We start from the raw sequence: 12,058 nt of genomic DNA, 5'->3' as shown, positions 1-12,058 counted from the left end.
TAAAGTAAAACTGGATTGTATACAATAAAGATAGAAGTGGAAAAAAGTATATGTGTGTGTGTAATATATATATGTATAAAACTAGAAACTAGATTAAAAGTTCATTCTATAACCTGTAGCTTTGGGAGGCATGAGACACAGACTTTGCTTTCAGGTTTCTAGAATTCAAGGCAAAATCCAAACTATGCACAGTTATATAATGCACATTTTAATAAGTTACGGGCAAGCCAATGATCCATGGATATAGAAATTATTCTTGATACTAAGACCAGTAAAGAATTTCTTAATGTTCTCATAAAGAATGAAACATATCCTGAATAGTTCCAGAATTGATCACTTAGAGACTCAAAAAGAAATTCTATTTTCCCATTTTTATTGTATCCTTAAATGTAAACCAATATCATTACACCAATGTGTGCATTTATTGAAAGGCATGATGAGGTCCAGAATCAGATCTTTGTTCATCTAGGTGAATCATGTGGTAGACCTTGGAATAACTATAGGAATGGATGGACTCTGCATCTTTCTAGCAATCTCAGCTGTATTTTTAATAGATATTTGGTGATTATACCAGGCTTGAGTTCAGAGTAAGTCTATCTGATTTATCATTATCTCATGTTGTGAGAAATGTTAAGAATCCAGTTTATATAATAAAGATCTTTTAAGAATGTTTAATTTTTTTTGCAGAGCATGTGTTCCATTTTAGGTCTGTCATCACTCTTCATTTGTTAAGTTTTAATTATTCTCAATTTGTCTCTAAAGAACTCTGAATCCAACAAGTAATTCTAATTTAATGTGTAGTGGGAGTAGTTTGATCTCTAAGAACTGAAATCTTACTTTAAAGATTTTTAAAAAATAAAGGCTATCAGGGGAGAGGACAGATTTTAACTTCGAGTTCTGTTATTAATTGGGGAACTGTGAACATGTTATTTATTTTTTTTTCTGTGATAGTTTTTTTTTAACATCTTTATTGGAGTATAATTGCTTTACAGTGGTGTGTTAGTTTTGCTTTATAACAAAGTGAATCAGTTATACATACACATATATTCCCATATCTCTTCCCTCTTGCATCTCCCTCCCTCCCACCCTTCCTATCCCACCCCTCTAGGTGGTCACAAAGCACCGAGCTGATCTCCCTGTACTATGTGGCTGCCTCCCACTAGCTATCTATTTTACGTTTGGTAGTGTATATATGTCCATGCCACTCTCTCACTTCGTCCCAGCTTACCCTTCCACCTCCCCATATCCTCAAGTCCATTCTCTAGTACGTCTGTGTCTCCATTTCCGTCTTGCCCCTAGGTTCTTCATGACCTTTTTTTTTTTTCCTTAGATTCCATATATATGTGTTAGCATACGGTATTTGTTTTTCTCTTTCTGACTTACTTCACTCTGTATGACAGACTCTAGGTCCATCCACCTCACTACAAATAACTCAATTTCATTTCTTTTTATGGCTGAGTAATATTCCATTGTATATATGTGCCACATCTTCTTTATCCATTCATCTGTTGATGGACACTTAGGTTGCTTCCATGAACATGTTATTTAAATTCATCAATCCTCTGCTTATCTTTAAAATAGAAGAATTGAAAGCTATCACAAGTCTTCAAGACAACAGCTTATGAGCAATTAGCCAGCACAGGCCTAGAACATACCAAGACTCAATAACAGTTAGTTTTCTCCCCTCCATGAAGGGAAGATAAATCACTATGGTGGCATTTTGATACGAATGTCAAGAAGACAGGAGATTTAAATATGTGCTACATTCTCTTTGGTTGGGTGAAGTGGTAGAGTATTTCTTTCATTATTTTGTGCTCTCAGTTCAACAGTTCAATATACTGTGCTTGTAATCATTGAGACTAAAAAAGATAAATAAGCAAAGTTTTCCCTGCAGATGGTCACAGCTAATTAGGGGAGACAGATAAGTAAACTAATAATTAATATTTAGTTTGAGAGCTACAGTATTAGAGATATTGGTTCCCAGGAGGATCATAACTTAATGTTTACTGTCTAAGTATCAAATACCAAGGCATATGGTGATTTCCAGCATCACTAGAGGTGGCCAAAGGGCTGTTGGCCAAGAATCTTCACAAGAAAGCATTTATCTTTCAGACGTACTCCTCTCCATGATTTCACCATTAGATTTGTATGCTCAGAAGTTCTGAGACCTACAGTTGGCAAGGCTTGGGATTCTATCTAGGCCAATGGACAATTAAAAGAAAACAACAGCACACACACACAATTGTCAGGAGAATTAGGCATTCACAATTGTTTGGACAGCACATTTTCTACCTATAGATAATCATAATGGAAAGTCAAATTATCAGATTGCTTGGCTAGCATTATATCCAGCAAGTCAGTTTATTTACATGGCTCTCAGTGTGTTGTGTCATCAGTCTCTCATGGTCTGATAGGGATACCCATTCCTGGAGACTAGACAGTGAAGAGTTGGCCCAATAGGGCATCCTCTCCTCTGGACTGTGCAGGAGAAGTCCAGTGTTTCCTCTGAGGCCTCTCCTTTACTTCCATTGTAGACCAGCTGTATTCTGATTGTTGCATCCTTTCCTTAAATGAGTTAATGTCTTCAATCAGAAAATTAGTTAACCAACTATTTCTATTATTCTTTCATTTTCTGATGACAAAGATGACTGCTTTCTTTGGAGACTACTTACTGTGTGATGCCCTTTATCGTTACTGATTGTCTTTTGTTTTCTTTACAGGTACATGTCAACTTTATATTCTCACCCTGATTTTCCAGAGAAAGGACCAGAGGAGATTAATGAAGAGCTAAAGAAAAGTGTTAGCCACAACCCTCTTTTACTTCTCACACCACAGAAAATTAAAAGATACATTGAGTCTTTATGGAAGAAGAAAAGCTCTGGACAACCTGTCACCTTTACTGATATCTTTGGGATGTTAATAGGAGAAACACTAATTCACAATGTAAGCCTTGGCTCAGTCTACAATCCTTTTAATATGAGAAAACCATGTATATCGTAATGTTTTAAAAAAAACAAAATACGATACATTTTGTAAAAGTCAGTTGACTCACCTTATCCTATCAACATGTACTGAGTACATACTCCCTGCCAGACATAACTCTTCTATAATACGTTTCATCCTACATTACATTAGTTCTTACCAGCTTACTAATTTATTCTAACTATGTGTCAGTTTTGTTGTTGTTTTTGGTTTTTGGTTTTTGGTTTTTTTGGCCACACCGCGCGACTTGCGGGATCTTAGTTCCACGACCAGGGATTGAACCCGAGCCCTCGGCAGTGAGAGCGCAGCGTCCTAAACGCTGGACTGCCAGGGAACTCCCTACATGTCAGTTTTGATGTATAGGGAAATACTTTTGTATTCCTTTTCTTTGGAAAAATACACATTTTAACCCTTAACTGCCCATTCTGCCCAAATAGCAATCTTTTTTAGATAAAGAGGTGAATACAAGTAATATTTAAATAGCAGAAGAAGAATGGAGCTTGCCTGGAGAGAGTCAGAAAAAAAAGGAGTGAATCACATGGAAGAAACCCATTCGACACATGACAACAGAGCGACATTTTATCTGAACATGAAACAGGGCGGGTAGAGTTTGTGCCAGGGAATCTGGGGGCTCAATTCCTTCTGGGCTCCCTAGCTGCCAAACGTCGATATAGTCCTGAGACGTATGGCTCTTTTTAGAATGAAGGTAATTACCTCCATAGAGCTTACTTTTTGCTGTTTTTCAGGATCAGAGGTCCTGAAAATAATCATAAGACTATTTTAGTAAGACTATTTTTATTACAAAAATTTTGTGTCTTGATTAGAAGTACTATTTTACATAGTTTTTAAAAATCTGTATCTGTTTGTATATGTAAAACCTTTTCTTTCTTCTGTGGACAGAGAATGAACACTACCTTGAGTAGTCTGAAGGAAAAAGTCAATACTGGACAGTGCCCTTTGCCTCTTTTCACCTGTCTCCATGTCAAACCCGATGTCTCAGAGCTGATGTTTGCAGGTATGGAATTTCCTCTTGCAAAACATTTCCTGGAAACTTTGAACTGTGGTTCCTAATGATTTTCTCTAGAGGAAGTTCATAAGCAATTTTAGTTGCTTATTTTAATATATTTTCTGTAACATAAAAACTTTTGAAAATATAAGAATATTTTAAGCTAGATGACTTTCTGGTTGTAGAGACTATCCTATGAAACTAGTTACTAGTATATCTTCATTCAAATTAGTGGGAAAGATGATATAAAAGTAAATCATGAATATAATCAATTTTAATTATTCATTTCTCAAGGATTTTTAACAAAATACTATGTCTAGGGCTTTTAGGCAAGGCATATATTTTTGTTTGCTGCTTATCTGTTCATTAAATTGGGTAACATGATATCTGTTTATCATTCAAAACACTATTCTAATTTTTATAATTCAGCACCTTAAAAGTACTAGCCTGTACTTGTGGCAGCTGGTGAACAAAATGCCTCATTTTGTTAAATCTCAGATGTAAACATTTGTTTCTTCTGTAGCTCTGTTTCTTGTTGGGTGCTCTAAAAGTATGTGACTTCGTACTTCTCCAGGCCACTGCCAGTCCTAGTCTGCAGTGTGATAGAATTTCTGACTGTGGCTAGTAGGGTTCATTGTGTTTTTAGGAAAAGTATCTCGGTGACATCAGTCACACCATGAGCTTAAAAAATCATTGTGAATGGCATGTAATTACCAGATTTATATCTAGAATTCTTGTGCAGTTTTACCAAGTCTCACTTTTTCTTCAACTGACTACTGTCAAGCTAGAATTTTGAATAGTTTATAAAAGCAGTGCACCTGGAATTCATTCATTCAACAAGTGTTTATCAATTATCTTGACTAAAATGTTTCTCATGCTTCAGAAAGCACTTATCATATTTATTGTCTTATTCAATCTTTACTACAACCCAGGGAGGGAAGAAGGTATTTTTAGCTCTGCTTCACAGAAAAAAAAAAAAATAAAACCTCAGAAAGGTTCAGTGATTTGCCCATTGCCACATAGAAAGTAAGTAGCAGAGCTGAGAATTGGTCTTGAAATACTTTGTTCTTTTTATAAAAATATTGGCTTCTCTGATTACTGATGATGTAGAATGTAGTATGCCAGGTGCTGAGCATGAACTCCCCTTCCCTCCAGAGTATATTGCCCTTTTTCTATAAGACCTGATAGTATGTTTGAGAAATTTGCAATACTTATTAAAGAAGTTAAAGCACAAGAGAGAACAGAATGTTACTATGCACTGTTTCCTTGACCAAGTTGTGTGACACCTTTTAGCCTCAGTTTTCTCACCTGTTAAATGAGGATGAGACTCTCCTTATAGTATTTTGCTAAATAAATGAGATAAAGTATGTAAAGTACTTAAAACAATTGCAGGCCCAAATCAAGTTTCAGTAAATCTTAACAATGTGGAGTGTTCTATGAAAGCTGTGTGAGAAGAGTCAGAGGTCTGAAGATGAATAGAATTTGTATATGAAAGGCAAATTTAATTCTTGGATGGGGGTTCCAGGCATGCAGTAAGAGTGTCGGATAACCATGGCATACTCAGCAGCAATGAGGAACCGCACTTTGTGATGGAGTTCACAGGGAGAGTTAAGATTCTATCATACGTGAAAAGTAAGGGCCGTGATAAATTGTGTCTTTGTTGGTGTTGGTTTTGTTTTATTTTTGCTTTCCCATAGCTATTGTCTTATGAGGTCTTGGAATGCTTGGAAATTGGTTGGTAAATACCACTAGCATGCCAGTCAAATTTGTGCATAGCCAAACAAGGCTTCTTTTACCCCAGAAGCATTATGATTTAGTTAAACAAGCATTAAACTAATTTGGAAGCCTTGTCTTACTTCTAAGCTGAAATACCTTGGATGGGTCATTTAATCTCTCTGATTCTTATTTTCCTCATTATTAAAAAGAAGGATAATAATAAACATCAGTTTTATCTTACAGAGCTATTAAGCCAATTGCATGAGATAGGGATAATACTGACCATGATAAAGGGACATAAAAATATAATAGTTTTATTGTTACTGTTACGATTGTTAATGGCATTTTCACAGTTGTCTCTTTTTATCCTGAAGTTTTAGTCAGCAGCCATTCTCAAGAGAAAATCTGACTACAATAATTAAAGAATAAATAATATTTCCAGCGAGTGAATATTTTAGATTCATCTAGAGTGAGAAATGGCTGTTTTATGTGCAGTTAGTAGTCTTTCAACTTGGATGTGTCTGATTTGGGCCAACTGCCTAATTTCAATATTGTTACTGACATGAGAGAAACCCCATTAACCTTCATTGTTAAGTTTCTGTGATGAGGAGGTTCAAGCTGTTTCTTCCAACAGAGTTGGACAAAGCCATCAAACGTTAGTTATGTTGATCTTGTACCCAGATAAGACATTCAAAGGGGCATGTTATGAGTGTTTGAGTAGCTTGAGTTATTGGGGAAAAATAAAAAGGAGACATGTCTATACTTTATGCCTTTAAATTTGCTTAGATTAAAATGGACATTCAAGAAAAAAAGTTAAAATATTATTTGAATTATATTATAAACAGTCAGAGATCCAAATTACCTTACAGAAGTTTTATCAGCTTTACTTCAGCAATACCAGAGAATGTTTTTCTTCCCTCTTAGAAAAGTTTTAAACACTTTCCCCTTTTGAAGACTTTAAACACATAAATATTAGTTATTTAAATGGTTACATATTTTTGGTTCCTCCACTTCACTACATTTCTAGTAGGATTTCAAACTTCCATTTTAAAGTTTCCATTGGTCAGTAAATTGCATTTACTGAGCACAATTTATAGACTTAACATCATGTTTAAGTTCTTTAACAGATGCTATAGAAGTAAAAATATAGTACTTCCTCAAGAAGTCTATAGTCTCATTAACAAGACAAAAATAAAACATGAAAAATTAGTAAGCCATACACATAGAGTACTACTATCTGTTAGAGTATATAGAACTAACATAAATTGTAAGATATTAGAGATTTAGTATGGCCATAAGAAAGACTTGATGAGGGTGATGGAACTCAGATTTAAGTTGAACTTGGAAAGATCTATCAGTTGGGGGTGAAAAGTCAACTTTGTGTGAACAGTATAAGAAAATGTTCAGAAGGGAAGCCAAGGTACATTTTGGGGAGCAGTAAAGAGACATTAGCCTTGGTCTCATGCGTGAACTGGTGAAGAGTAGTGGTGTATTTGGGAAAACCATTAGTGCCAAGTTATAGAAAGCTTTGAATTCCAGACAGAAATGTTTTTATTCAGTTATGATAATGGGAAATACTTAATGATTTTTGGTAGGGCAATAAAATTATTTAAATAGTGTTTTTGAAAAAAAGTATTTCGGTGATTCATATGGGTAGATTGGTAAGAAAGAAACTGGAAGCAGTGATATTACTGTGTTTCGTTAAATAAGGCCCTGGAACTAGGGAGAAACTGATAAGGAAAGAGAGGAGAAGATGAATGTGAAATGTGAAAAGCTTAAAGGTTACTAGTGAAATATGCGATGGATGGATTTGATGTGAGTGGGTTTAAGAGTGATTTCAGTTAAGAAAAAATTTTTTTCTGGGCTGTGATAGCGTGATTTAACAGAAACAGGTAAGCTTGACTGGGAAGCAAGGTGATGAGCTCCTTTCCAGGCAAGTGTAGCAGGATGTGATGACAGCATACTCAAACGTAAGTGCACAACAGGAAGATGGAAATGAGTAGATGGAGGCTCAGGAGAGAGGGTCAAGTTTGAAATGTAGGAATCAGCAGCAGAGAAATAGTAGTCAAAGTACCGTAGTGAGTTCTTCAGTGAGGATTAGAGAGCAAATCTACCTCTTGAGAATGTCTCTCATTACTGTGTACACAAACCACAACATTAATCAAGAAGAGATTGCTAGAGGAGTAGGAACCAGGAGGTCTTTACTCTTTAGTACCCTGGAGAGGGGTGTGAAATTCAGAGGTAAGAAATTACTCACAGTGATATAGAAATTTTCCTAATGGCCTCTGATTCATTGCTAGTCATGTCTCACCAACTCCATGTAAGTCATTATAAAACACACCACTTTGTCATGAAGGGTATATGCACCATTTGGCTTTGATGTGAGATGAATTATAATGTGTTCTCATCACAATTGTGATTTTATAAATTGTTTCACAAAAGTAGAATGTTCTAACCTATACTGTTGAGTAAATAATAAATATATGCATATCCACAATTCCTTTTCCAAAACTTTGAGGACAGATGTTTTAAAATTCAGAATATTTTAGATTTTGAAGTTAAAAAATATACTATATATTACATAATACCCCCATTGGGGTCTTATAATCAAATAGAGTGATTTCTCCAATGGAATGTATTGATATTCACATTCCATGGGATATCTAAAGATTAAGCCTCACATCTTTTCAAGACTGGTTTTTCTGCAAAATGAGTTCAGGTCGACTTTTACTACCAAACGAATAGCAAGAAAAAGTGTGGATTTTGGAGTTATTTGGATTTTGGATTGTTGGATAAAGGGTTATAGACATGCAATAATTTTAGAAAGGGAAAAACTGAAAAAAAATAAAGGCAGACAGAGAGTTTGGTGTTAGGCAGGGGTGCGTGGTAGTGGGACTCCATAGAAGATGGTCAACAAAGACTTTGAACTAAAGTTAGGAAGGAGCAAGCCTTATGGTTACAGAAGGGAATAGCAAGCATGAGGGCTGTGAGACAGGAATGAGCTTGGTCTCTTGGAGGAACATTAAGAAGGTGTGTGGCTGAAGTGGAATAAGTAAGACAAAATGTGATAGGAGATTGGTTAAGATATGTAGTCAGACAAGGAGCATGAGCCAGACCATCATGAGGACTTCTTGGCCATGTTTTTATTTTCAGTGTAATGGGAAGCCATTGGAAAGCTTTCAGCTGGCACTGGTGTGGTGTGATTTATATTTTAAAAAATCCATCTGGCTACAGGATATCAACAAGATAGTAGGGGAATAGAGAAAGTTTTAAGAGGCTATTGTGGAGATCCAGGAGAGAGTATGGCAGCTTGTACCAGTATGGTCATGGTGAACAAATGGATAAGTAGCCCGTTTCTAACCACATCTGATGATAGAGCCTACAGAACTTGATTTTTTGTGTTTGAGGTATAAGAGAAAGAGGACCATGAAGAATAATTCTAACGTATGGATAGTGGTATGAATATATGAAAAGTAGTACCATTTACCAAACAGGGGAAGACAGAGAATGGCAAGGAAATGGAGTCAAAAACCAGGAATTCTTTTTGGATAGATTAAGATTCAGATGATTATTAGGCATAGTTATAGCCACAGGAATACATGAAATATAATAGTGGCTACTATTTATTGAGTGATTAGAATGTGCTATGTCCTCTTCTAAGTTCTTTAAGTTTCTTAACTCGTTAGATCTTCACAACAATTCTACAAACTATCTACTGATTTTATTCACATTTTACAGATTAAGGAACTAAAACACAGAGAATACAAGTAATCTACCCCAAATTGCACAGATTTTAAACATCTGAGCCAGCAGTTTTAAAACTGAGTCTAAAGTTTTCCCTTCTTTAGAATTAAGATGGACTTTATAAAAGATGTCTAAAAAAAAAAAAAAAAAAAAGATGTCTGAGTTTTTAAATGTGAAAAGGTATTCAATTTGTGCAAATTAAGGGGTCCTTTGTGTTCTCATTTTATTCGGTAAGCTTTCCCCTCCCAACTTCTCCTATACAATGCCATATGCATAATAGGCATTTGGTTAATTTTTAAAAAACATTTTAAATAAATGAATGAGAATAATCATGACAATGTTGAAGTAATCTTTGTGCACATCTCTGTAGTATTTCCCTATTAATGGATTGCATTTTTTAAAATGATTTCAGATTGGGTTGAATTTAGTCCATATGAGATTGGCATGGCTAAATATGGTACTTTTATGGCTCCTGACTTATTTGGAAGTAAATTTTTTATGGGAACAGTTGTAAAGAAATATGAAGAAAACCCCTTGCATTTCTTAATGGGTAAGTGATAAAAATCTACCATGAGTTTGTTTGACTGTTTTAAATCCTGGTGCATTCTAAGTTATTCTGTTTTTGCTTTATTTTAGGTGTCTGGGGGAGTGCCTTTTCTATATTGTTCAACAGAGTCTTGGGAGTTTCTGGCTCACAAAGTAAAGGTTCCACAATGGAAGAAGAACTAGGTATTGTAAAAACATGCTTACATTGATAATAATTACACTATATTGGTAAATTTCATTAACACATATGTTGAGAGAAAATTAAATCATCATAAAGACTGTAATTGTTCTAAAGTAGGCTAGGCTAAGCTGTGGTGTTCAGTAGATTAGAGGTATTCAATGCATGTGCATCTTACAAAATTTTCAGTTTATAGTGGGTTTATTGGGACATAACCCCGTTGTAATTTGAGGAAGATCTGTACTCCTTTTATCAATAAGGGTAGCTTTTTGAAGATTAGATTCAACAACAATTTAACGCAGTATAACACTTAAATTCACGCTTGTCAGTTCATTTACCTCTTAAATACTTCTCACGGCTTATTCATACCAAAAAAGATGGAAAAAGTGTTTCAAATCACATCTAATAAATTATCACCAATGATTTTCTTTAAATCTAACTCACTAGCCCACAATAAATTAAAAATAGTATTTACAAAACTTGAAAAAGACGAACTCAATTGAGGACCAGCAGTATTCATTTGTTATAATATTTATACCATAGAAACATATGTTTTCTTTAATGAATAAATTTGATTTAAAGTAAACGAAACAAAACATGCATTCAGTATCTCCTAAATGTCTTGCCATCTGTAGCTCAATCAACACTAAATTTGTTATGGTTATTTTGACTGGTGGGGGGATGGAGCAGGGAGATGTTAAATTTGAATTTGGGGCCAGCCTAGCTGAGGCTGGGGAGAAGGGTCCTGTGGATTATCAGCACACTACCTACCTACTACCTCTTCTCTGTATGTGAAGTATCACACATTAATTTGAGGACAGAGTTAACAGAACAGCATAAATGACTTTCTCAACAATCAATTTATCTGAAGAATACTTGCATGTAAAAAACTTACCATAAGATTTTTCTGACAAGCCATCCTTAGTTATTGCAGACAGTTTATTTAATTAAGCTTTATACGCAAAACAAAAATACAATTGTACTTTAATTAATGTACTACAAATTGGCTTATAAGTAGTATGATCACTCTTCCTGTGAGAATTGACTTTAGATATGTGATATTTATATTAAGTGCAGTAACTTGCTATAGTCCTTAATATTTGGGGGTAGTTCTTAGTAAATAATGGAGAAGTGATCTTATGATTGCAATACAGCCAAAGATTTTAATATAAAAATAAAAACAACCAAAAAGGCACTTTGTCCTTGAACTTGCTCCTGTCCTCCGAGCATCACTCGGTGAATAAGCAGCCAAGGTTGGTGGAACTTTTGAGTGTTCTCTGACCTTAACTACAGAGCCACATGCTCTTAAGGGTAACTGAAAGGCTAAGTGCATAATGCTGAAAAGCTCTGACTTGATTTATTTTAACGAACATTACATCCCAGATGAATAACCTGTTCTCAACTCTAACTGTGGGAATAACTAACTCTTCTCTAAGATGTGATGAGTTCAGAAAAAAAGAAGAGAAAAAGAACAGAAGTACCACCTCTTATGAGGCTTACTTCTCTGTGTTCTTCTGTGTTAAATAATCCAGATAAATCCAGGGTTTGCTGCTTTTTCCTTCTAAGGCAGGAAGAGAATAGGACTGAAATAACACATCTGAAGGTGGATGAGGCAATGGCTGACGGCCAAGGAAAAGGAGAATGTTTATATTCAATATACTTGAATATTCTTTGTTGTGAGACATCCCCTTTGAGACCAGTGGTTTGGCAGCTTATTTACTTTCTCTGTGTGTCAGACTTAAGGGGAATATTGTGTCCTTGAGAACCACCGGCCAGCAGGATGCGTGTTACCTCAGATTAGGTAAGGGTTTCCAGAAATGAGACGAGAGTGATGACTGAGGGGAATCTGAGGACTCCTGGTGACCCTTTCATCCACTGGCCGACTA

General features: G+C 35.3%; 1 protein-coding gene across 4 annotated transcripts in view; it reads left to right on the top strand.

The window, feature by feature from the left end:
• Positions 1 to 12,058, top strand: part of PLA2G4A (phospholipase A2 group IVA) — a 160,255-nt gene that overhangs the window by 111,862 nt on the left and 36,335 nt on the right. For 3 of the 4 annotated variants that reach the window (XM_022593385.2, XM_089909779.1, XM_089909769.1), the window contains exons 9-12: positions 2,721 to 2,943; positions 3,883 to 3,997; positions 9,861 to 9,998; positions 10,085 to 10,177. In XM_022593385.2, the coding sequence (XP_022449093.1) occupies positions 2,721 to 2,943; positions 3,883 to 3,997; positions 9,861 to 9,998; positions 10,085 to 10,177 (569 nt within the window). The remainder of the gene's footprint in view (positions 1 to 2,720; positions 2,944 to 3,882; positions 3,998 to 9,860; positions 9,999 to 10,084; positions 10,178 to 12,058) is intronic. The other variant, XM_089909789.1, reaches the window with a different exon arrangement.

Source organism: Delphinapterus leucas, chromosome 1 (assembly GCF_059928025.1).
Source record: "Delphinapterus leucas isolate spDelLeu-1000000601 "Yukka" chromosome 1, BTC_Dleu_Yukka2, whole genome shotgun sequence".
Lineage (NCBI taxonomy): Eukaryota > Metazoa > Chordata > Mammalia > Artiodactyla > Monodontidae > Delphinapterus > Delphinapterus leucas.
The sequence above is the reverse complement of the archived record's forward strand: the minus strand, read 5'-3'. Positions and strand labels throughout refer to the sequence as shown.